Here is a 26,092-nt window from a genome sequence, read left to right on the forward strand (position 1 = left end):
TTGTGATTGCAGAAATCTGAGAGAAAAGTAACTGTGCCTTCCAGTTAGGTCATCCAGATGTGTGTATATAACAGAATGAGAAGTAAACTAACAGAGGGCAGGCTTAGATCAGGTGTTAGGAAGTTCTTACCTGTGAGGGTGGTGAGGGACTGGCACAGGGTGCCCAGAGAAGCTGTGGATGCCCCATCCCTGGAAGTGTTCGAGTGTTCCAGTGATCTGATCTGCTGGAAGGTGTCCCTGCCTATGATAGGAGGGTTGGAACTACATGGCCTCAAAGGTTCCTTCAAACCCAAACCTTGCTGTGAGTCCAAGTAAAAGCCAAATACTTGTTAATCAGGGTAGAACAAAAGGACAGTCTTGCTGGTCCTTAAGCACTGCAACAGGACTTGGAGGAAACAGTATTTTACTGTTACACCAGCAGAGAGGGAGCACCAGTTATGAAAGCTGAACTTCAAAGCTCCTCTTTCCACATCCCAGTCCTCCAGGAGGTTATGTGCTTACTCCATGCTCAGTGTGAGAGAAGACTGTGTGCCTTGCAGTTTCAGAGAAAGGCAGAGTTATTCCTTTAACCCTTTCCACCCCATTTGAGCATTTATTACTGGGATATCAGCTTAAATGCTGGTAATGAGATTAGTGACCATTTTATCTTTAAAAACACAAATTATGCTTGTGTTTAATAACTCAAATGATGTTATATGATATTTTGTTCAGGAAGTTGAACATCTAAATATTTCTACTCAGCTCTGCTCCCAAAATTAAAGTAGAAAGTGTTTCAAAATATCAGTCTTGCAGATTCTGAAAGTCTATACAGATCAGTCACTATGGCCAAATCCCCAGTCTTTCCCAAAGCAAAAGCCATGAGATGCAGAGAGTGTGGGGATAGCATTTTTCAAAGCAAACACAATTTTTGGCAGTTGAAGTCCCATTTCCAAATGCCAGCCAATGCCACTGATGGACCAAGGGACTTAGGGACTTACAGGAGTGCCAAGTTGTAAGTGCTGAATTCCTTTACATGCCAAGGGAAAGAAATATTTACACTCTCAAGACATTTCTTTGAATATGCTACGTGCTGTTTTGCTAGCCTTGTTCATAACCTTTAGCCATCCAGTTTTACTCCACTGAAATTAATGATCATTATCCTTTTGACTTCATTAGGAATAAGAGAACATTTATCAATTACTAATTAAGCTACCAATTGGCATGGCAATCCTGTTGGGTTCAGAGCTATCCTCAGAAGTGGGTACTCCTGTTGAAGTAGACACTAACTCCCTTAGCATCAGTGCTGCTGCTTACTTTGCTTTTTATTGCTTATTCCTTGCTGCTTTTTATTTTTGGTGTAAGCTTTGCAATTGACCTTGGAAGTGATTTTCTTCTTCTTTGGGCAGAGCAGAGATGCACTCTGGGGCATCAATGAAAGGATTTACACAGTCACACAAGTTTTCTCACAGGGCTCCCTACCAAAGCATCTTTAAAAGATGCTGGAAATATTTAATAACAAAGTTGAGATGTCTGCCTGGATGTTGTCTAGGACTGAGAACTGAAACCTCTGAAAGCATTGGAAACGTTTGGGTTTTTTTCTTTTTTTTTTTTTTTTTTGAATGAGAGAATTTTATCCTGACATCATGGAACCGGAAGAAGAGCCAACACTGTGTACCAGCTCCCCTGGTCATGACAGTGTCACTGTGAACCTGGAGAGCACTAATTCCCTGAACACCACCACACAAAAATCCTCAGACAAACAGGATCCAACACGGGGCTGGGATGCTTTTCTATTGCTTTCCACCAACAATCAGTAACATTTGCAGCCCCTTTCTTAGGATATGTTCCCCAAAAGAGGGACAAAATGAGCCTGGGTCACAGGAATTGACTGCATGTAGCAAAGATCTGTGGTGAGGTGTCCTTGGAATTTCTTGGAACTCTGCATGCCTTCCCTGAGTTTCAGTGAGGCAATCTGTGGAACAAATTTCCAGAGAAAACTTAGGTTTGGTCAATCAAATATAACATCTTCTCTTAAAGAGATGGCTGCTCTGCTAACGGCTAAAACAAACCATGAGGCATTTTGCTCAACACTTCCCAAACTTTGGTCCCAGGAGCATATTGATGAGTTTGTAGGATTCTGTGAGTAAGCCCTAATATGTTTTACATTCACTCTTTCCTATGGAGTCCTTATATTCCAGAAACTTGAGAAAGCCACAGGTCAGAGAAATTTGAAAACTGGTTGAGATTGTGTATTTGAATATTGTAGTAACTGTTTTGTCCCTGAAAGGTGTAATATTTGTACATAGTGAAACCTGTGTGGTGAACTGGGTATTTCTGGAGCACATGGGGCTGTAAAGTCTCGTTTATTCATGGGCATCACAGAGAAGGTTTATCTGCATGTGTTTGCTGAACAGGAACATTGCTTTGATTGGTGCCAGGTGAAATTATGGATTGTATGGGAGTTGTACACTGTTCCTCTGAGGAATCAGCTGGTGTAGCAGCACTGCTTGCTCAAGGAACAGGTAGAAGGAGCAGTGGAGGATGGAACCCTGTAAAGTGAAAAACATGGGAAACTTGGGATGGTGGGGAGGGGGGCTTTCTCCTTGCAAAAGTTTAAATTTTATGAAAAATACCTGAATTTTGGGGTTAAAATTTAGGGAGGGTTTTCTTTCATGTTTTGTTCCTGGTACCTTTCCAACCACTGTATATTGAGAGAGGAGATGTGTGAGGAAGAAGAATGGGAATGGCTGAAGTTGGATTGATAAAGAGTGAGGTTTAAAAATCTACAAAGTTTGTTTCCAAGAAGCAAGAGTTGAACACTGGCAGTTCCCTCAGATTCAGAGCAGTGAACATCAAGACAAAGGAGAAAAGCCAGGAGAGGGTTAGACAACAATCTAAGAATTAATGCATTTTGTTCCTGAGATATGTAACAGCTGGACATCCAAGACTAAAAATGTCAGGCTCCCATTTCAGTTATTCCTTCTTTTCACTATTTGCTCTTCTCTGTCTCTGTTTTGTGTTTTGTTTTTATTTTTTTTTTACCTGTGCTTCGTGTAGTTTCTCTGTGGCTATGCATCCAGCACATTTGGCCAGTCGCCCACACCCACACCAAAGGTAAATTGAATACATGAGTTCCTCTGTTGTATACTCACCTCTCCTTGGCAAGGATTGTGCTTTATTCCTGTTGGTTTATTCCTCTTCCTGCACTGTCTATAGAGGATCCATTTCAAGTGACCAATGTGTTGGAGAGCATTTTTACAGCTTGTTGAATAGGTATAGGTCTATGGTTGTGTCACTTAATTCTGGTACCTAACTCAGAAGAATTTTGTAATGATGGGAATTTGGTTTGGATAAAATCAGAACCAGGCTCAGCCAAAGTTTTGAGGATTTTTTTTCCTGATATTTGAATAATTTTCAATAACTTCAGATGGATCATCTGGGATTTGGCTGTTTACCATAGTGTTACCATTGGTTACCATAGTGTCACCATTGGCTTCAGTGGGACATTATTCCTCCAAACATCTGCAAATCTGACCCTGTTTTGCACTTTCTGAGGCAAGGCAGTTCACATGCAAAGAGAGACCCCTGGATTGCATTTCTGGGTCGTTTGGAAATGCTGTATTTTTTGGAGGTGGAGGGCAGTTCTTTTTCAGGGGGGACCTCAGATCCAGGCTTTCAAAGACAAGATAATATGAAATTTTGTCGTGATCATCCAAAGAGCCTTTTGGCACCTTTTTAAAGTCTTTTCTGTTGCATCTCGTCTGCTGACTGGTTCTGATAGCTTCCCAAACCTTGCTTGCTATTGGCCATAAGGTAGCATTTTGTGTGCTAAGGATTTTATGATACAAGCTTTGTGACTCTGCTCACATTTCCATGACCCTTTAATAACCAGAGTATTAGCCTGCTTTTCAAAATTCAGCTCTTCGCATGGGGCTGAATTACATCCCTTTTTACTTCAGCAGCATCTTGGATGTTTGGATTTGGAATTCCAATGAGGAGGATCTGACCCAAAATGACTGAAAGCTATTCATTCCAGAGGTGGACTCCTTCCCCTCTGTATCATGGTTAAAACTGTTTCAATTGGAACATATCACTGGGCCTTGCTCTAGAGTTGTAGCAAAAATAATAGTCTTTCCTGAGTTAGAATATGAGAGAGCTGGAGAAGTGTTTTTGACAAGGGCCTTGAGTGATAGGACAAGGGGAATAGCTTTAAACTGAAAGAGAAAATGTTTAGTTAAGGTATTAGGAAGAAATTCTTTCCTGTGAGGGTAGTGAGGCACGGGTTGCCCAGAGAATCTGTGGATGCCCAATCCCTGGAAGTGTTCCAGGCCAGGCTGGATGGGGCCCTGAGCAACCTGATTCTAATGGAAGGTGTCCTGCCCATGGCAGAGAGCTTGGAACTAAATGAACTTTAAGATCCCTTACAGCCCAATTCTGTGATTCTTGGTGGGATTAAATCCAGGAGACAAGTATGCAAAATTTGTCAAAAATGCTTAGACCAGTTTTTTTCCTCTGAAGATGTCAACAGGTGATACAGGGAAACGGGACTTTTGTTGTCACAATTGATCTTACAACTAAATTTTATGTTTTATAGGTTTTCTAATGAATAATAGTTGTTCATATTGTTAGACACTGAGGTAAAGGTGGAACAGTCAAGATAAAAATTATTTTTCAAATATATATGTTTATATATATGTATGTATGTATATATATATATACACACATGCATATCAATAAGCTTGTAGTTCAAAAGAGTGATACTTGGCACTGTTATGTAGCCCATATTTTTGCATTGGAAGGCACTTTCCAGACTGCACAGCCTTTAGGAGAAAGACTCTCTTCACTACATGACACTGCAGAATGAGGTGGCCTCAGCTTGAAGTGGTCGCCTGAAGGCCACCCCAATGACATTTCATATAAAAACATAAGAAAGAGAAAAGCATAATTTTGCCCAGAAACTGCATGTCACATTGGCATGGCTCAATTTAGTGACTTCTTAATCCTAAAGAGATGGGAGGATGGTCCTTTGTCCAGAACCTTTCTCCCTCCTTCCCCAGCTCAAGTATTTTATCTTTCTGCATTTCCACTGAAGCAGGTTGCCATCTCCTGATGGTGTTTCTGGTGCACCAGCAGTCTTGTCCTTCAAGGAGGAGAAGGTGCAGAGGGACAGAAGGAACAACCTCTACCATTGCTGGCTCAGTGACATTTCTCCTTGTAGCTGCCATTCTCCTTGCCTTTTGTCTTTGTGTTACTGCAAACAGCCATGTATGTATGTGCTTGCACTTCCAAAGTTCAGGCTGGCTGGAGATGGCAGAAAGAAGCAGAATTGCAGCATGTCTGCATGTCATGCTGGGCTGCACACCATTCTAAACTCACCTGCATGTTCCTTCTCTGTAAATCAGCTAATTCTCATCACTTCCTTGTTTTTCTCCTCTGTTTTTGAGTCTTTCCTTCCTTTGATGTTCTGTACAGGCTGAGTACTCCAGTACTCAGGCTCCAGTTTGGGGTACAGCACCTGGGAATCCTGCTCATCCTTCCCCCCGTTACACAGGTCTCATCCTCCCTTCTAGTGGGCTTTGTATGGACACAAGTGAAGAGACAGTCTAAGTCCCAAAGATGTTGCAGTCTCAGAGTTTAAAAGCTAGGAATTGTCTGGCCAGGGAAAACCAAAAATTATCAGCCCTTTCTCCATCAGGCTATGGGGACTGGGTCTGGTTATAGCTTTAAAAATGCTTCTCCTCTGCAGTAAATCTTGTATTTTCAGTGCCTTGCTAGGCTGTGTTGAGAGGCTACTCCACTCCTTTTTTGGGGTTGTTTTGTTAAAGTAAGGGTAGAGGTGTGATTCTCTCCAAGCTGGTGTTGAGGTCAGGCAGAAGAAACCACAATTACTTGAGTGGTTTCACGCATCCCTGAAGGATGAAGCTAATGCAAAACACTTGTCAGAGTATTTATTGTTTATCTGAGAGCCCAAAAAAAGTGCCCATAGGAATGGTGAGCGGTCTGTGCACAAATGTCAGGCCCTGAAATGTCATTCCTGAATGGGATGATGTGGTCTTGACAGGGGGAGCCCAGACCACTCTCACTGTTTGGACAGGAAGACAAGCTGCTCTCTGGTCACTGTCCCTTCCTGCCAACCCCTCCCAGCAAAAAGCTCTCAGGTGTAAGGGTGGAAATGGCACCACTGCTCTTTGCCAGATCTGGATGCATGCAGGAAAGAAATGCAAGGCACCAGCAAGCTGGAGAGGCATTTCTTGCTGTCTGGGAGCAAACCACTCGTGCATTCCCCTGTAAATATTTGCATCAAGTTTTGCTCCCTTCCTAACACCATGGTTTAAAAATGATCTCTCCCAGCCAAGCCCAAACTGACTAAAATTTGGCTAACATGGAATTGTTTCCAGCTGCCAACCCTGCTCCTGCATCTGCTGCTGCTTCTAACCCCCGTGGCTATCCTTTCACATCTCACAGAGGTGATCTCATGTGCATAATTAGCAATGCGGTAAGAAAACATTCATCAAAGCCTTTCAAACCAGGATTCTGCTGAAACAGCCTTTTCCTCAGAAAATCTGTGACAAAATGTGAGCATTAGACACTACAGTGCTCTGCAGGTAGCAGCTGTATCCATTAATTCCTCTAGACTGGTTAGCAGTTTGTCCTTCCAGGGAGGATTTTGCTGGGAGAGATTGCTGGTAGCCCCCCATGCTCCTCTTGACAAGCAGGCCAGGCTTTTGTGGTGTTTGCATGAGCTGGGTTTTCTCTTGTTGGAATTCCATGATGACTTTGTGTTTGTCTTGATTGGGTTTGTCTCAACATCACATTCAACGTGAGCTGTGTAAACTCCCTGTTCATTTCTGATCCAAACTATTTTGTGATTCTGTGGAATTCCTCAGTTCAGAAGAGTGGGAATGTTAAAGTGGGAATGTCATTAGTGATATGTGATGAGGCATGTGTAAAGATGTTAGCAAAAGTAGAAATAAGCATGGCAACAAAAATGTACAAATAAACACTGCATAACATGGCAGCAAGGCCAGTGCAGATGAGGATTTTGTGACTCCCCATGTGGCTTGGCCACCTGCAAATAAGAGTATGTTTGGAGGGAAAATGCATTAAAATCCTCCCTTTGGGAATTCTCTGGCCATCAGGTCATGTCACAGCTCATGTTACATGCTCACCCTGTTTTTAGTTAAAAAGAGGGAGTTGCCTCCTAGTGCCCAATTCTCCCTCCAACCCTCCAGCTTTACCTGCTGCCTCACAAAGGCTCCCTGAACACCAGACCCCACTAGACACACAGCACCACTGTGGCTGATATGTGATGATCTCAGGTAATAGTGTCTGGCACATGGAATGAGCCGGGAACTTCATTTGGAGCTGGGTTAACAAGGTTTTCCCAGAGCAGGGAGAAGGGACTATTAAGGGAAACATACACATTCTCATTTGGAAACACCTGCCCCAAAATAGAGATTAGGGTTATTAATTTGACCAGGGGAGCTATACCGAGAAAAATATTCCAAATCATCCTGATTCCCCCTAATTTAGTCTAGTGGATATTATTATCCAAAAGCAACTCAAATCTGTGGTAATACAGGCTGAGGAATCTCAGCAGAAGTTTCTGGAACTGTTGCAGGGTCACCCTGCAGCAAGAATTCTCCTGGACTATTTTTTACCTTAAATGAGTCTCTGGTTCTTGTTCCAGAGAGTAGGAGGAGCCCTGCCTGACACGAAGAACCATGACAGAGGGTTTGGCATGACCATTCCCCAATGCATGGGGACAGGGAAGCCCATGCTGCTCCTGAGAGCATCATTGGGCAGGTGCATTGCCCCAAGCTGTGATACAGAGAATTTTGATGGCTCAGAAGAGGCTGTTTGCTCTTATGGGCAGATTTTCCTCATGGAAGATGGGTTTTCCAGTCACACAGGGCGGTTCAAGCAGGAGAAATTAAATCCCAGCTCTTTTCCTGCCTTCATAGAGCCCATGGAGCAGGCTGCCAGAGCCTGGCCATTGCAAGCTCACAGGCTCTGCCCTTCCCCTCTCCTGCCACAACTTCCAGCCAGCTCTGGCCCCACTCCTGGCTGCAAGCCTGGCTGTTGCAGGAGGTTCCAGAGGGGAAAGGCAGTGTTATCCTTTCATTTCCTGAGCACTGCACTGGGGTTTTGCAGGGAGCAGAGACGAGGAAGCGCTCGCCGACGCTCAGCAGCCAGTTCAAGCGCTCCCTGGAGCTGCTGATGAGGACTCTCAGCGTGTGCCAGCCCTTCTTCGTCCGCTGCATCAAGCCCAATGAGTACAAGAAGCCCATGGTAAGTCCTGCTTTTCTCTCCTGGTTGCTTTTTGTATGAGACTGCCAGTGGGGTCATTCTGCTGTGGAGCTACTGGCAAAATTCTTTTAGGCATCAGTGGAGTCAGAACTAGCCCTGCAGGCTTAGGAAACCAAGCCACAGCCTGCTGTGCAAGCAACAGAGCCACAAAAGGGTTGGCAAAATCAGGCACTTGCTTTGCAGTCCAACAGCACCTAAAACTTTCTGCAGTGAGTAGCTCCTGACCCTGCCTTTCCTCCCAAGGACGATCTCAAGGAATTCACCCTGCAGCCCTTTATCCTATAGGAAATGCCTCTGCATTTCCATAGGGGGTAGGCTCCTTCCTGCCTGAGACCTCAGCTGAGCCATGGGTTTAGTTCTGTGGAAGAGTTCAGTGCTTTCTAAAAGCAGAGGAATAAAGAGGCAAAATAGCACATAGGAAATGTGAGAGGAGTTATTTTGCTCAAATTCACAGTGATTTGCTTCAAAAGCAGTGAACACTATAGGGGCAAAATTTTAGGAGCTCATGGAAGGGACTCCAAGTTTTGAGGCAGAAGGCAGGTGAGAAGGTGGGTGCTGATCCCACTCCCCACACCTTGCAGTTTCCAATGCTGATGCTGTGAGTGATCACTGTTACCTGCTCATCACACTTAATAGTGGTACTGCTGGGAAAGGAAGTGCTTTATTTAATAAATAATCTAGCCAGGGTTGGTGCTTTATCTAAAGTCAGTGTCTGTTAGTAAAGCTCAGCTGAGTGCAAAAAAGCATAAAACACTGAATTTTGGACCTGTTATATACAAACAGTGTTTGTCTGAAAGTTATTTTTGCTGTTCAGTGAACCTAATATGATGCAGAGCAAAAGGTTTGTGGGTTCCTCAGATCATTTTACTGTGCTCTTATGCTGGTTTTGGTGAGAGTAAAAAGGCACCTATTATCCTGTTAATGGAATATTTTGGGTAAATATTTAACAATATGTCTGATCTGTGATTATTATCTGAGCAAAGATTGGAACAAGATGTTCTTTTCCAACACAGGGTGATGTTGAGAAATAGGGGTACATCCTGAACTGATGTTAGCAAATTATTCTAAATGTCCTGACTCTGAGCTGTTTTTACACCTGGATGTCTGGAATTCAGTCTGGTACTTTATGTCCTACATAGGAAATCTGTATTTTATCAGGTCTTGCTAGTGCTGAGACAGAAGTGTCTGTTCTACCTATTTGTCTACAAAACTTTGAGTGGGACAGAAAAGCAGTTTCAAGTTTGAAAGAATTAGACAAAGAGAAATTAATCTCCCCATTAAAGAAATAAGTGGGTGAGCTAACACTGAATCAGAGACTGCAGTGTGATATGAAATGTGATTTCTTGCTAAATTTAATTTTGGCCTTGGTTTAATAATCTAAAGGAAAAGAAATCCCAGATAAAGGCACACAGAACTGTGCAGGGTGACTGCAAAAGAGAACATTGTCTGAGAGATCATTTTCTATCCCTGCCTTTGAAGGAAAACATACTGATAGTGATAGGAAATGGGATAGCGGAAGCGAGAGGTCAGTGGAAAGTCCTGGCTGTTTGTTACTTTATGTTATTCTAAAACTTTTACTTCCTTCTGAAACGTGCTTAAGGGGAGAAAAAATTGTTTATATCGGGATACTGGCTGGAGTTCTCTGGGTCTGTACATCATCCCATGCTGCTCTTTCTGAGTATTGTTCTGGTTAATCCAAGAGAAAGGCGTGGGATGAATTAGATAACAAAACCATGCAGAGAAAATCAAAACTGCCTCCAGCAGTGCGTGCCTCATCAGGCCCACACGGAGGAGCACATAGTTGCCCATAAGTACAATGAACTAGCCCTGAAAGGTTGGCAATCAACCCCCTGTGTCCTGTGACCCTTCCCAGCTGTTTGATCGGGAGCTGTGCGTCCGCCAGCTGCGGTACTCGGGGATGATGGAGACCATCCGCATCCGCCGGGCCGGGTACCCCATCCGCTACACCTTCGTGGAGTTCGTGGACCGCTACCGGGTGCTCATGCCTGGGGTGAAGCCAGCCTACAAGCAGGTGAGGATCCTCTCTCACAGCTAACAAGTGCTCTCTGCTGGGCAGTCTCCAGAGATATTTGTGGGGTGTGCCTCCTCTCCAAAAACAATTACGAAGCATCTGATCCCCAGGTGTCACAGCGGTCCTCTGGGCTTTCCAAGTGAAGGGCTGGCAGGGACAGGTAGCCATATTCAGCCTGTCTATCTCACTCATCTCAAACAAAGTGACAGTAAAGCCATAATTACCTCATTAGCAGAAAGCTGCAGGATTTGGGACCACAAGAGGTTTACCCTGGGCTTGGGAGGAGTGATGGGTGAGTCTGTTCGTGGTGAATCCCAACCCCTCTTCTGTCAGGGTGACCTGCGTGGGACATGCCAGCGCATTGCTGAAGCAGTGCTGGGGAAGGATGATGACTGGCAGATTGGCAAGACAAAGATATTTCTAAAGGTGGGTGGTTCTCCACATTCCCCCTGCCATCTTGGATCCTTGCCTCTGGAGGTGTGTCCTACCATTTCCTTTCCATCACAAGAAGTGACCTTTTTCCATGGTCTCTGGGCTGGCATGACAGTGGGTAGAACCTGGCTTAAGGCAGAATATTTGGGACAGGTTTAGGAGAAGCAGGAAGGAGGGAGTCCTGACACAGTGCCAGCACTGATGCATTTACAAATCCATACTGACACAAGAGTGGTCACATCCAGTGCGCAGCCTTTTCCCTCCTGGGCTGAGTGGTTCAGCCTTCCTCTCATGCCCAAAAGGCACAGCAGCAGGAGGGATGCCCCTGCAGAGAGGACATGAGCACAACCGGCTCGTTTTACTTTCTGCACATCCTTATGCAACCCAAGATGTGCTTACAGTCTCCTTTTCTGCATCACTCCAGCTGACATAGAGCAGTCCAACACTGCAGGTCTCCTGAAGCCCCATACACACTCATCTTTCATTACAAACCCATTCCTGTGCTGTTCTGGGAAGGTAAGGCTTCTCTTGAGCAAAAATCACAATGATAAACCCTGGCTGCATACACCTAAATTCACCCCTAAGTCCCACTGCCGGCACAAGCACCCCCATCTCTTCCCCAGAACTTGCTCCCACTAGTTGCTCTTTCCAGAGCCTGTTATCAAGATTTCACAGCTGTCAGGACAGGAAACAGAAAAATTGGGAGGCCCCAAGGGGCCATGGGAGGTCGAGCAGACCAGGAAATGTGTAGAACTGGCTCTGCTGCATGCAGTGCAGCGTGGCTCAGCTTGCCATGACTGGGAAAGAAAGCTGAATCACACACATGAGAGGAATCAGAATCAAGCTTGAATTGGTGCATCTGAAAGCCTCAGGCCAAAGGAAATTTAGTGTTTTGAGGAGGTTTTTTTTTCCTTAGGTTAGGGAGACATTGCAGTCTTGGCTGGAAGAAGTGATGGGACCCAGGCAGCCAGGAGTTTGTTTGAAAAGCTCTCCAGTGCTCCTAGGAGCTACTCCCATGGCTGAGAGCACTAGGAGGGAGCTCTGCAGGGAAGGACAATGTTATTTGGTTGTTTTCAGACTGTGAAGTATTGCATTTGTATCTTCTGGATGACCTGGTTCATTTGGGAATGAAAACTATAGATCACTAGGGTTTATGTTAGGATTTCCCCCAGTGGGCACGTGGGTAATACTTGGGATATAAAATGACCCAAGAGTTTATTTTGAACAACTGTCCTGGAGAAGGATCTTTTACCACCCACATATGAGGCAGAGGGAGAGCTTGAGACATTGGTGCTGTGTTGCCTCCTCCCACAGGACCACCACGACATGCTGCTGGAGATTGAGAGAGACAAGGCCATCACGGACAAAGTCATCCTCATCCAGAAGGTGGTCCGTGGCTATAAAGACAGGTAGGTATGAGCCCCGTGGTCAAATGGGAGGTGGGATGTGGGGGATGCTTCACCAGCAAGTGGCTCCATCACTCCTTGGGTGCCTAGATGAGAAGAGAGAACCCCTGATGTGTTGGCACTCAGATGCAGCAAGTACTGGAGGAAAGCAGTAGTGGAAACAAGAGGATAACTGTGTTATCTGCCTCAATCCTGGACAGAACAGGACCTTATGTCCCTGTTCAGGGCCATTTTCAGGGGATGTGTTTACTATGACAGTGCAGCAGTGGACTCTGAGCCAGCTGAAGGCAACGCTGAGATTCCAGTCTGTGGAGATCCCCACAAGACTGCAGAGGAAACACTGGGTCACCCTCTGCTACTAAATTTGCTCTCCACAAAGCCCAAGGGGATCAGAACTCTTCCCATTGCAACCCAGTTTCCAGACATGGGAAGAGGACAGGTAGCTCATGGCACTGTTGTGGTGAAGAGGGGAAGCCACAGCCAGGGACAAGCTTCACCTACAGATTAGGGACAGTTCTTGGAGTTTTATGCTCTTTGACTGTCCAAGCCATGGCTGTCACTCAGGCTGTGCTTTGCAGAAAGGGCACATGCTAAATAATTTATCAGTCTTTCACACACTGATGGTAGGGAGACCCCCCAAGGCTCCCAACACAATTGTCTCCATGTTGTCTGCAGGTAGAATCAGATCAGGATGAGGACTGGAGGAGCAGATAGGATAGCAGCATGGTGTTGGTGAGGTTTGCTCTCAGTCATTTGCATTCAATATATTTTCAGGTGCTAGAATGAAATGGAAAGGACACACAGGGAAGAGGTTTTAGGTGTGAGAAGAGGATGTGGGGCTGGGGGAAGGAGGGAACCATTCCTAGCATCTCCTGTTCTTCCCATTCCCATAATGTGGCATGATCTCCCTGCAGAGATGTCTCAGAGAGAGTGACTACAGATGTTTTTATGAAAGCAAGGAAAGCTAGGGAAGGAGACACTTTCATGCCAAAAATGTAGTGTTTATTCCACCTGGACACTCAGGTTTAAATCTCCAAGAAATGAGGACTAGGAGATGATGTCACTTGTGGCCAAACCACAGAGGCAAATGATTAAATGCTTTTGCAGGTCCAATTTCCTGAAAGTGAGAAATTCAGTCCTGATGATTCAGAGGTACTGGCGTGGACATAACTGCAGGAAGAACTATGGTGCTGTAAGTACAGAGCTGCTTCCTCACAGCTCTGCCTTCCTGCCTCTTTCACCTGGGACACGCATAAGGGTTTCCTGGTTCAAAGTGTCCCACTGAGTGTTAGAAGTGATGAGGTTGGCTTTTATCAGTTGGAGTGATGAATGGAAGTTTTTCTTTTGCTTTGTCATTGAAGATCCCACCTCCTAGCTGTTCTTTCCCCTGTGGCTTTTATATGTCCTTTGCCCCAAGTTGTCATCTGGGGTTTTGTGAGTCTTCCCTAGTTTCCAGATGACTGAAAACCCAAGAGCAGCTTCCTTTAAAAAATGGACTCCATCTCCATGTGGGACCATATTTGAGTTTCTCACCATCCCAGTCCATAGTCCAGTTCTCTCCCTATTACAGCTGATTTTGACCCAACAACAGGATCTTTTGGAAAGTGCGTTAAGGTTTAAAGTGCCTCACTATAATCTTCCAAATCTGCAAGCTCTGAAGTATCTCAATATAATCTTTCAAGTCTGCAAGGTCTAAAGTATCTCAACATAATCTTTCAAGCCTGTAACTTGATAGAAATAGTGACTTCCAGGCTGGTTGGGATGCTGCCTCCTGCCATCAGACAGCACCTTGGCTGTCAGGCAGGAGCTTTGCAGATACAACCCTCATGGCTCGTGGCTACTTTGGGGTGGCCAACCAGACATCCTGTGGCCTCTCAAAGGCCCAGAGGGGAAGACACTCTGTCCTTCCTGGGCCTTGAGTCAGTGCAGCAGCCGGAGGGGTTCATTTCTCTTGGAGAACCTCCCTCCAGAAGGTTTGCTGCCGTGGGGCCTGGTTTCACGGCTCTTTCTGCCGTGCAGGCAGGAGATCGGTAGCGGGAATGGCCCGGGGCGGGCAGGCTGCCAGCCGTGCTGTGACCCCGCTCCCGTTGCAGATGCGGATTGGCTTCCTGCGGCTGCAGGCCCTGTACCGCTCCCGCAAGCTGCACAAGCAGTACCACATGGCTCGCCGGCGCATCATCGACTTCCAGGCGCGCTGCCGCGGGTACCTGGTGCGCCGGGCCTTCCGCCACCGCCTGTGGGCCGTGCTGACCGTGCAGGCCTACGCCCGCGGCATGATCGCCCGGCGGCTCTACAGGCGCCTCCGCGGCGAGGTGAGTGCCTGCCGGAGCATCGGCTGCTCTTGTTGGTAAAGGGGAAAAATATCCGGGAAGTAGGTAGATGCCTGCTCAGAAAGGCTCTTCTGTTTATTCCCGCAGTATTATCGGCGCCTGGAAGCAGAGAAGCTTCGGCTGGCAGAAGAGGAGCGGCTTCGGAAGGAGATGAGTGCCAAGAAAGCCAAAGAGGAGGCAGAAAAGAAGCACCAAGTACATGGGGACTGATCTCTTTGTGGGGTTCTGTCTGTTCTCCAGGAACTAGTTTTGTTCCTTTGAGGGGCAATGACAAAAATAACTGAGGGATTTCTGCCCTCCTTGAGTGGTTTGTATTTAATTCTCTAAAGTACCCTGTGCTCTTTTAGTTTGAATCTGCTCCAGAATTTCTGATTTGCTGCACAGGAATGCCAGAGATTACAGTTATTATTCACTTTTGCTATTGTATAAAGGGGGAACTGGAACAGTCTGTGTGTGTGTGGACATGCAGGGCTGTTGTATAAAAGAAAAAAAATTAGGTCAGTGAGAGTTTCTATGCATGGACCAACACCCCTAAAAAGGAACTAAGGAATGGGGAAAATGCATTGCTTTGTCCTTCTGGAGTTGGGAAACTGAGACATGGACGTGTCCAGGTCCTGATACGGGTATAGCGCCCTTAGCACCAGGCAGCCTGCCTTCCTAAAGCCAGGCCCTGTGGAATTTACTGCCAGCTCTTTGGAAGGAGCAGTTCAGTCACTGCACTTCTCCTTTTGCAGGTGCGCCTGGCCCAGCTGGCGCGGGAAGATGCAGAGAGAGAAGTAAAGGAGAAGGAGGAAGCACGTCGGAAGAAAGAGCTCTTAGAAAAAATGGAGAGAGCTCGCAATGAGCCAGTGAATGACTCAGAAATGGTGGACAAAATGTTCGGATTCCTGGGGACAACCTCCTCCCTTCCTGGCCAGGAGGGACAGGCACCCAATGGCTTTGAGGTACTGGAGATGTACAGGAGCCTGGCTGTCACATGACAGGTGTTAGCAAAACATTAATAGATCAAGAAAGAGTACAGTAATAAAAAACTGTGTCTCTAAAGGCTTCCTTCAAGGCCAGGCTCTCCTGTGTGGACCCGAAGGGTTACTGTGTTGTGGCTAGAGATGGGCAGGCAGCCTGGCAGCTTTCCCTGGGACTACCAAATGGAGGAGAGCTGTATGACTATAAGGTCATTAAGGACTTGTGGTCTTTGAGATCTTTCCTTTTAGGTTTGTCACAGCTCATGGCATTTAGGTCTTAGACATCCTTTCCCCATGCTATGAGTGGGGCCATGGTCATTGCTTCTTCAGCTGCTCTGGGGACATTCCTGGGCACAGGTTTGTCCTTTGGAGCTTGGGCTTTGCATGGGCTCTAGAGCTATATTCCAAGTGTTTCTTCCAGCTGTCTTTTCCTTTTGGGATGGAAATCAGACTGGCAGAAAAGTCAGGCCCAAAGGGAAATGGTAAATTGATATCCAAAGCCATGCTGAGTGTCTGACATATGCTTCCACCACAGGATCTTGAGCAAGTCCAGAAGGAGCTGGAGGAAGAGGACCTGGATGCAGCATTGCCTCTCCCTGAGGAGGAGGAAGAAGACCTCTCAGAGTACAAATTTGCCAAGTTTGCTGCCACGTATTTCCAGGGCACAACAACACACACATACATCCGCCGGCCCCTCAAGCAGCCTCTCTTGTACCATGAAGATGAAGGAGACCAGTTGGTGAGGCAGGGGATGAAAAGCCTTGAGCAGGGCTGGGTGGGTTGGAGAAAGCCTGGGTAACCCTCCAGCCAAAGGGCACCAGTAGTTTCCATTTTGGTATAATCTCATCTGCTGCACGTGTCCGTGGCCACTGTCCCTCCAGTATGCTTTGAGTGCTGGTAAAACAGTGAATATTGGAGGGATGGAGCCTTAGAGAGGAGGGTCCCTCCCTGTACATTTGTGTAAGGCAGTGAGGTGCTCTGGGCTCAGGGCATGGAAATTGTTACTTTAGTACCACTTGTAAAGCTTCTAGGGAGGTGGAAAAGTCACTTCTTACCTTGTTGTACACACCAGTGCAGAGCTAGAAAAGAAGAACTGCTTGTCCCATAGCCAGCAGTACAAGAGCAGGAATGGATCAAACCAGCATGGTTTTAATTAATATTACATTATCCATGAACTTGCCTTCACTGTGGTTCTTCTTCCCCTCTGCAGTGGGTTAGGAGATGCCAGTCTCTGCCCCTTAATGAGGTTGGCAAATCCCCTTGTAGGGTTCGCAAACACGATCATGGTGGCACAAGCACAGAGGCTGAATTTGTGGTCCCAGCCAGCATCCTGCCCAGCATTCAGAGAGGATGTGTGCTGCAGGAAAAGCTGTTACATGGGGTACAGGGAAGTATTTTATCTCCTGCAGGTGTACAGAGAGACCACAGTGGGGATCCTGATGGATTCAGCCTCCACTGCCCCAGTGTGAGTTAACAGAATGTAACTTTTCTTTTGAACAGGCGGCACTTGCAGTATGGATCACTATCCTGCGTTTCATGGGAGACCTCCCTGAGCCAAAGTATCACACAGCCATGAGTGATGGTGGTGAGAAGATACCAGTAATGACAAAAATCTATGAGACTCTTGGGAAGAAGACCTATAAGAAAGAACTGCAGGCTCTGCAGGGAGAAGGAGAGGTAACTGCTGCAGCTGTAAAAGAGATGTTGTTATTATTAGGTGTTGGATATTGAAATGTGTATTGAAATGTGTGAAAGAAACAACTCGTGGGGTTTGCTGCAGGCAATCAGTTTGTTGATTTTATTTGCACTTATGATAGAAGGGAGAATTCCCTTCCTCACAGGGAGAACTGAATGTCTGCCCTCCGAATGTTCCCCAGTGAAGGAAGTGCCCTGGTATCTCTCCTGGGATTTTCATCTCTCTCCTCCACCCTGCAGGGCTAAAGTACAGGGGGGGAATGAAATGTCCCATGCTTCTTATTTGGGGATTTCCTTTTGATCTGCCCTGAGTCAGAAGAGTCTAAATTAAAAATGTGCCCTTAATCTTGAACCAGGAAGTAATTAGTTACCAGGAGATTAAACTGTGGAAATGAAAATTAAAAAATAAAAACCAAACCAAACAAACAAAAAAAACCAAACCCTATTGCATCCTGAGTGCCTTTTGGATGTCACTGGAAAACGTCATCTTAGTATCCTTCCCAGAAGAAACATTATTCTGGATAAATCAATGTCCACAATGCTGATACTTTTTAATCTTTGTCAATTGCTTTATTCAATAGGACAAGATATAATCTGCTATTGGCATCTTCTGGATGCCACTGTTTAATTTTGACAAATCTCTGCAGTATTTGCAGAGGTAAATTAACAAATTGTTTTTAGAAATGATTATACCATTCAGCAGTTCTAGTGAACTACCTGAGGAGAGTAGCCTGTAAAAAAATACACCATGAATCACCTTTCATTTCTTCTCCCCATAATTTCTTGCCTGTTTATTATAAAAAGACGTATTTGGCCAACTGAGATATCAGGTAGTACAGAAGAGAAGGAAATTTAAGCTGTCCTTTTTCTCTGTAGTTACATCATCTCTTCACAGTACAAAAAGGTGCCTGAGCAAAATGATATACAAATCCAGCATCAACTCATATTTATAATGGATATAAACCATCACAGCCACAGGACTCAAAGTGTCAGTTGGGTGTGAAATCACGGTTTTTTTCAAAACTGTTTAAATGGGTGGAGGTTAACTAGGTCCAAAAGTTTGCTATAAAAGCAAACTTCTATAGCAAACTAAAGCAAACTTCTAAACTTTCCTATAAAAGCATACTTTCTATAAAAGTAGAAACCCAGCAAGTTAATTTGGTGATGCGTAGTCAGTGCCTGGAGCTGTACCACATCAGAGATGTTCTTCTGGGAAACCTAATGGAGCACAGGACTGGTTAAAAATTATGAAACCAGACTGGGTAACTACCTGTCCATGAATCCCTGGCTAGATGACTTCCTGCTAAAAATGCTGTGTAAATGGCTGGTCTCAGAGAGTGGTCTTGCTCATCTCATTTCCACTGTCATACAGCAGAATTGGGTGGACCTGAGTTAAGCACAAGTCAGCCATATATTCATTACAATGAAAACATAAGTTTTTTCATATGCTCCCAATATATAATTTTGATCTAAGGGACACTTGCTGATTAGAGAGTATCTACAAAATTCAGAACCATCTCTGGGTTATCAAGGGGCACAGGAATATGGGTCCAGACTTTTGGTTCCCACCAGTCTGTGAAGCACTCAGGATTAATTGTCTTTTGCAGGAGCCCATGGGAGGCAGAGAGAGCACTTGCTCAGCACTTGCATCTCACCGCTTTGCATCCTCCCCTCTTGCTTTGCAGAGTACTCACATTGATGGGCACAAGAAGAACAGTGTGCGGCACAAGCTGGTCTCCTTAACTCTCAAGAAGAAATCCAAACTGACGGAGGAGGTGAGGGGAGACGCTTGGCCGCCTGGCAGCACAAGTGCCGTTGGATTGTCTGCAGCCCTCTCTGACTCTCTTCTGCTTTTCCCTAGACAACATAGAACCAGCCCTCCTCTGGGTTTGGCGCTACCTGTCTCTCTGCCTGAAAGATTTAAGGAGTGTTTAAGGGGAAAGGTTGGCTTCCCGTGTCTCCTTGAGTCATTCTGCACCTCGCGCCGGCCTCCCCTGGGCTCCTGTTCTCCACTCATCCAGCACCTTCCCTCCCCTCTTTCACAGCCCTCCATCCAGCTGCTGATACCTCTCACCACTCTGTGATGGTCTGATCCTTATCCCTGCTTTTAGTTTCCTGCCCTCTACCATAGATACCATAGAGTGTCTCCACTACCACAGAGTGTCTCCAACGGCACTCACCCATCCTCTGCCCCACTCCAGTGCCAGGGACAAAACTCCCCATGGCAGCAGTTACTCCAAGCTGAGAGTTTTTGAGAAATACCATCTCAAAAGAATGAGGAATGATAAATCTTTCAGGTGGGAGCGATGAAAACAATTGATAGACTGCCCATTTTCAGAGCAGGCACCACCTTACCTGGCTATAGCTGCTTGAGAGCATGAAGATTGCTCTGTGAGATATTCCCTTAGGGGTCAGTGGGGAGAACAGGACCCAATCCAGCTCACCCTAATTTGCTCTGAAGATGCTCTAGAAATGTCCTTCTCTCTAAATCGAGATGGGGTTGACTAACTGAGACAGTGAACTGCTAAGCAAATGCCATCCTTGTTTTCACAAACAGCACCATGCTTATGCATTTTCAGCTGCTTCATTAGCATGGGGAATGAGTCCATTTTTCCAGTGAAAACACTGATGGTTATTTTAATGTGATTAAGTTAAAGGGACAAGTCCTCTTTGGTAATAAAGATGGATTTATTCCAAAGGCCCTTGGTGGCCCTCTCCCAGCAGCAGGGCCAGTTCAGAGCTGGGATGCAGGGAGATGCCATTGTAGAAACCCTGGGAAATGACCAAGCAGGTGGAAGTGTGACTAGACAGGACCATTTTAATTTCACTCATACATGATTAAAGCCAACACAGTCAAACCCTCCATTACTGTTAAAATCCTACATCTAAGAATTTCTGAGTGCCGTCCTGGCTGGTGGAGGAGTCCTTCTGGGGGAGCACCACACACTTGGGGTGGGAGCGGGGGGGACACAGTAACTGGCTGTCCTGAAAGAGACCAATGTGTGTGGTTGGCAGGTGACAAAGAGACTTCATGATGGTGAGTCTACGCTGCAGGGTAACAGCATGCTCGAAGACCGACCCACTTCCAACCTGGAGAAGCTCCATTTCATTATTGGTAATGGCATCCTCAGGCCAGCCTTAAGGTTAGAAATCAAAACAAAGGCATGAACATGCCATTCTTTCCATTCCTTCTTCCTTGAGCTTTTCTTGAGCTATTCAAAAAAGTCTGATATTATCTGCAGCTTTACAAAGCTCTTGTTTTATAATTTTTATGGTTATGTTGTATAAGGCTGGGCTGGATCATGTTCCTTACTGTATGTATCAAGCCCAGTGGAAAGACCATGCAAAGGAATTCAGACTTTTCTGAAAGTCCTAATGACACTGGACTGCTTTTTTAATGCCCACTCTTGTTCCTCACTACTCTGTTTTCCATTTGGCCCTTATATCTCTTTTGTTTGTGTGAATATTTTTAATGATCTGCTAATGAAAAACTCTAACTCATTTCAGCAGCTAAATGAAGCATTCAAAACTGGAAAGTGTCAAATGAAGGTCACTTGCACATCTCTAATTTAGCCAATTTATATGTGTATGTTTATTAATAGAAATTAATGTTAAATAATTAATTTTTTACTGTTTAGCTTTTAATTTTTTTTCCTATCATAGGGATGAAATCTACTGTCAAATCTGCAAGCAGCTGACTCAGAACCCATCCAAAAGCAGCCATGCTAGGGGTTGGATCCTGATGTCCCTTTGTGTGGGATGCTTTGCTCCTTCTGAGAAGTTTGTGAAGGTAAACTGTAGATTACATTTGTCTAATGAATTATCTACCAATACATTTTCTTTTCCACTCATGGGACCAGCTTTTCTCTTGGGTTTCACAGTAGAGGGAGTCCCAAGTTCAATATCTAGTGTCCATTGGATGAGTCGCTCCTGAAAAGTGACAGCCTTTTTCCTTTGGCTATAAAGATAATGCAGACAACCAAATTAGATGATGTCTCCTTCTTGTAGATGTGTGGAGATGTGATTAAGTGACTTCTGGTAGGAAATTTGTTTGTGGGAGGCTGCAAGTAGAAACTACACAACCAGAATAGCTCCATTTCTCCTCTGTTTCCTATATGGAAAGTTCTGTGCATTCAGCATCTACTGGCTTTGACAATATGACCTCAGGAATCTACCAAAACTGGCAAGGAATAGAACACAGCCAATTATAAATATTAATTTATAACTCAAAAATGCACAAAGAAAGGGAAGGATTTAATTTATCAGGAAGTACATTTGCAAAGGAGCTCTCTCAATAGCATCCAATTCCAAACAGCCACATGAGATGACATGTAAACCATCTTCAGCAGCACTGTGGATCAGTGGGAAATGTCAAGTGGCTGACACTTTTGAAAATTGGGTTGTTCTTAAGGATTTTCTTTTTTCCTGGGCAAAGATCTATTGCAGAGATTTGAACAGTCCACTTTCCAAATGAGTTATAGAGTCATGGGATAGTTTGGGTTGGAAAAGACATCTAATATCAAGTCCAACCACTGCCAACTCTACCACTAAAGCATGTCCACAGGTGCCATATCTGCTTTTTTTTTTTTAACACTTCTGGGGATGGTGATTCCACCATCCACTTCTCAGGACAATTTGTTCCAGTGCCTGACTGGAAGATGTTCCATTAATCTCCATAGATATCAGATTAGGTTTTGGGTGTTCAGCACTGAAAGAGCTGAAGCCAAGAATAGAAATGCTTCCTTCATCCCCAGGCCTTGTCAGTGTGAAATCTAATAAAGAAGATAAATCACTGGCAAAGTCACAGAAAATTATATTATGTGTGGAAATGAGATCTGAGAAGTATGCCACAGGAAGTTGTGTTGGTTTAAATCTTTAATAACAGAACATTACTTTAGGATAGTGAATCAGTTGTCAGAAATAATTTGTAAGTAGTTCTGGAGACTCAGACATAGAATCATACAATCACATCATCATAGAATCACAGAGGCAAAGAATGGTTTGGGTTGGAAGGGATCTTTGTAAGTCATCTAGTTCAACCCTGCTGCCAGGAGGGTGTTTCTTCCACTGGACCAGATTACTCAGAGTCCCATTCAGCCTGGCCTTGAATGTTTCCGGTGATGGAACAGACACAATTTTTCTGGGCAACCTGTTCCAGTGCCTTACCCCACCCTCACAGGAAGGAATTTCTTCCTTATGGCCAGTCTAAACCTGCCCTCTTTTGGTTTAAATCAACTTCCCCTTGCCCTGTCATTACATGCCCTTATCCAAGGTTCCTCTCCAGCTCTCTTGTAGCACCTTTAAGTTTTGGAAGGCACTCTAAAGTCTCCCTGGAGCCTTCTCTTATCCAGGCTGAACACTCCCATTTCTCTCAGCCTGTCCATAGCAGAGGTGCTCCAGCCCTCTGAGCATCTTAGTGGCCTCCTTTGGACTTGCTCCAACAGCCCAACATCTTGTTGGAATCCCCAGAGCTAGATGCAGCACTCCATCTGGGATCTGATTAGGGCAGAACAGGGGAGCAGAATGGGGAGCAGAATCTCCTCCCTGGCCCTGCTGCAGCCCAGGACACGTTTGGCTTTCTGAGCTGTGAGTGCACACTGATGGGTTGAGCTTCTTGTCCATGAATACCCTCAAGTCCTTCTCCCCAGGATTAGTCTCAATTCATTCTCTGCCCAGCCTGCATTTGTGTTTGGGATTGTCCCAGCCCAGCTGCAGGAAATTGTTCTTGTCTTTGTTGAGCTTCATATGGTGAAGACCAACTTAAGATTAACTCTTAAGCATGTCCAAGTCCCTCTGGATGGCATCCATTTCCTTCTATGATTCTGTCATTCAGAATTATCAGTTAGAACTAAACAGTTTGAGTTTCACTGATAATGAGACAGGTCTTCAATATGTATTCCAGCTTCCAAATATTCAAAATTGGATCCCATTAGACCCCTTTATCACATCATATGTTAAACATGGGCCAAGGCACATTAGCACTCCTGCTCTTTGCACCTTTCTTTCAACCAACAGTGGGCCTAGGTGGGAAGGCTCAGTCACAAGGAATGTGAAAAAATATGTAATTGCATAGTTCATTATTAGCAATAGCACAATTAAAACTACACTTTCACATTGCATCCATCACTTAGGGTCATTTGCAGCAGATCTCATCCCTATAACCTGGATGTATTAGATAGGTACTTCATAGTGTCTCTGTAAGTTATGATTGACAGAGATATCTATCTCTCCAGCTGTGTTGTTTATGGCTGACAGTGTTACAAAGCAGCCTGTGTTTCTGAAGGAATAGCTGTGTGTTATTGTTCAGAGATCTCTATCTTTCTATGAAGTGTCTCAGAAAATTTTGATTTACAGATATATTAGCCTTAGCTAACATTTTGGCCAAGATGTTTGTGTAATATTTTCAAGTGTGTTCTTTCATATTGTGGAAATCACTGGATTTAATTGTCTCTACAATAATGTGGTTGTATTTTTAACATACACTGAAGTGCTTCAAATTCGAGTTTAGGCCAAAATGCAATTTAAAAACTGACTAAGGAGATATCTGTTTAGTGTCACTGTGAAAGATCTTTTGTACTGTCAGTTAAATGTTCTGAGTGGCATTAACTTACAATTCTCCTGAATCATTACTTACACGTCTTTCTCATTCTTTCCCATCTTTTTGGCCAACACTCAATAACATTTTATAACACATCTTTCAAATACAAAGATAGAAATCAGTGGCAGCAATAGCAGGAACAGAAAAGCTGATGCTCTGGCTTCAATCAAAGATCTGTCTAGTATCTTATCTCCTCTGAGGCCAGAAATGCACAGTAGAAGAACAAGGCAGGGGTGCAGACTGTCCTACTCTCTCTCAGCTTCCAGTGATGTGATGTGGGAGCATCCAATCCTGAGTGGTGTCATTAGTCATGGAGGGCTTTTCTACAATAAAACATTACTTTTTCCAAATGCTTGGCTTCTTAAGCCAAAGGTCTAAACAAGGTGTTCCCTGCTGCCAACAGTATTTAAGGAACTTTATCAACGGAGGCCCCCCAGGTTATGCTCCCTACTGTGAAGAGAGGCTGAGGCGGACGTTTGCCAATGGGACAAGGACACAGCCACCCAGCTGGCTGGAGCTGCAGGTATGAGCCCCTCCACATCCTCCCCAGGGAACTGAGGCTCAGGGCTTAAGCCTTTCACTGTCACAAGAACCACATCTCTGCCAGGACAGAATGTGGGAAAACAAAATGCCTATTTCTGTCAAGAATTTTCACGTAATTCCAACACACTGCATTCCCCATGTGTCCTGGGTTTGCTCCAGAGTACGTTGAGGATCGATTCTTTTGGTTGCATCAGTATTTGTAAATTAAATGTGCTGTTGGCATTGAGGCCAGCTGGCACAAAGCAAGTTCCCATGTGTTCAAAGAAACTGTCTTCCAGATGAAGGATGCTTGCAGGCAAACTGCCTCCTGTGAGTGGTACCTGGGACTTGTTTGGGGATAATTATAGCTGGAACAGGCAGTTTGTGCAAAAATTGCCCATTTTCTGTGCGGGTTTATAAGCATATACAGTTGTGCTCCAGTGTCTGTGAGCATTCCCAAGCATGTTTATATTTTCTGGATTAGGCACATTGATGACTGAATGTATTAAATAAAATATCTGTGACTTCTAAGTGCTTCCAGTGGCTGACTGTACATTATCCTGTTGATAAATATGGTGTGGTAGCATTGAAAAGCATCCAGTCCGTGGGAGCAGGAATTAGGAAGTGGTTACCAGAATGGGGTCAAAGAGTATGCAGGTAAATAGTATTGAAATGCATGTAACATTATAAAGTTTGACTTTAATCCTTTAGGCAACCAAGTCCAAGAAACCAATCATGCTGCCTGTCACATTTATGGATGGGACAACAAAGACACTGTTGACAGACTCTGCAACAACTGCTAAAGAGCTCTGTAATTCTTTGGCTGACAAAATCAGCCTGAAGGACAGATTTGGCTTTTCACTCTACATTGCACTTTTTGACAAGGTATATCTAAAGTTCTATTCCTGAATAGTTCTGGGAAAGAAGGGGGAGGTTCTCCTTGCTGTCACATAACATCCAGAAGGCAGAGGGATTATTTCTACAGTTCAAGTGTCAGCATGATTTTTCACAAAAAGAGTAGTCAAACTCTGCAGCTGGGTTGTATGAAAATCTCTCTCCTTGGAGATATTCAGAATTTAACAGGAAAGTGCAGAGAAACACTTTAAAAAAATGACCTGTTCTGACCAGTGTGGTGGACCAGATTCCTTCAGAAATTCCTTTCTTCCTACATACTTGTATGATGCTATTCTCTTACTCTCAGTTAAGCTTATTAGAGATGAATTTCCAGTAAAACATCCTACCTGGATTTTTATGCAAGGGAGCCAATTAAATTTAATTGGAAAACTAGCAGTTGCAATTAAGCTTCCAAAATGAGCTAAAATCCAAACTGCCATGCCTGCTTTGGCAATTTACCTCATTCATATAACCCAAAAACATATCTTTTTCAGAAATTCTGTTAAAATAAAGGTGAGCATAAATGAGAGAGGTAAAGCTTCATAAGGTGAAACAACAGTTACAAGCCAATGAAACTCAAGTATTCCAAGAGCTGCTGTGTAAGAGGCTGAAGTATATTCTCACCTACAGATGTGGTCACCTCTGCCTCTAGGTGGAGAAGAAAATGTTTTATACTCTGTCTTCTTCATCTTTTGTGAGGAGACATTCAGCAAGGGATGCTAAATCTGAGGAGATATAGAGCTTTGGGGGCTTCATGGTAGACCCCAATAAGAAGGCAGACAAATTTCTGACAGGCTTCTTTATTGTGGGTTTTTGTGATGCTTAGCTAGGTTGGATCCTAGTCCATCCTGTGTTTCAAAGCACAGTATAAATCAACAATAGTTTAAAATGGAGCCATTGGCTCTGCTGGTTCATACTGATGCTCTCCTTTC

The 26,092-nt window shown here is 44.6% G+C and overlaps 1 protein-coding gene across 2 annotated transcripts in view; it reads left to right on the forward strand.

Annotated features, from left to right (window-relative positions):
• MYO7A (myosin VIIA) overlaps positions 1-26,092 on the forward strand; it is a 59,822-nt gene that overhangs the window by 20,338 nt on the left and 13,392 nt on the right. Inside the window, exons 15-30 of one of the 2 annotated variants that reach the window (XM_079310420.1) lie at positions 3,037-3,093; positions 8,134-8,271; positions 10,163-10,321; positions 10,655-10,747; positions 12,068-12,162; positions 13,267-13,351; positions 14,253-14,471; positions 14,577-14,684; positions 15,224-15,433; positions 15,987-16,190; positions 16,952-17,128; positions 18,832-18,921; positions 20,162-20,289; positions 20,810-20,936; positions 24,148-24,267; positions 24,978-25,151. In XM_079310420.1, coding sequence (XP_079166546.1) covers positions 3,037-3,093; positions 8,134-8,271; positions 10,163-10,321; positions 10,655-10,747; positions 12,068-12,162; positions 13,267-13,351; positions 14,253-14,471; positions 14,577-14,684; positions 15,224-15,433; positions 15,987-16,190; positions 16,952-17,128; positions 18,832-18,921; positions 20,162-20,289; positions 20,810-20,936; positions 24,148-24,267; positions 24,978-25,151 — 2,184 coding nt within the window. The remainder of the gene's footprint in view (positions 1-3,036; positions 3,094-8,133; positions 8,272-10,162; positions 10,322-10,654; positions 10,748-12,067; positions 12,163-13,266; positions 13,352-14,252; positions 14,472-14,576; positions 14,685-15,223; positions 15,434-15,986; positions 16,191-16,951; positions 17,129-18,831; positions 18,922-20,161; positions 20,290-20,809; positions 20,937-24,147; positions 24,268-24,977; positions 25,152-26,092) is intronic. The other variant, XM_079310421.1, reaches the window with a different exon arrangement.

This window comes from Erithacus rubecula (genome assembly GCF_903797595.1).
Source record: "Erithacus rubecula genome assembly, chromosome: 1".
In the NCBI taxonomy this organism is placed as follows: domain Eukaryota; kingdom Metazoa; phylum Chordata; class Aves; order Passeriformes; family Muscicapidae; genus Erithacus; species Erithacus rubecula.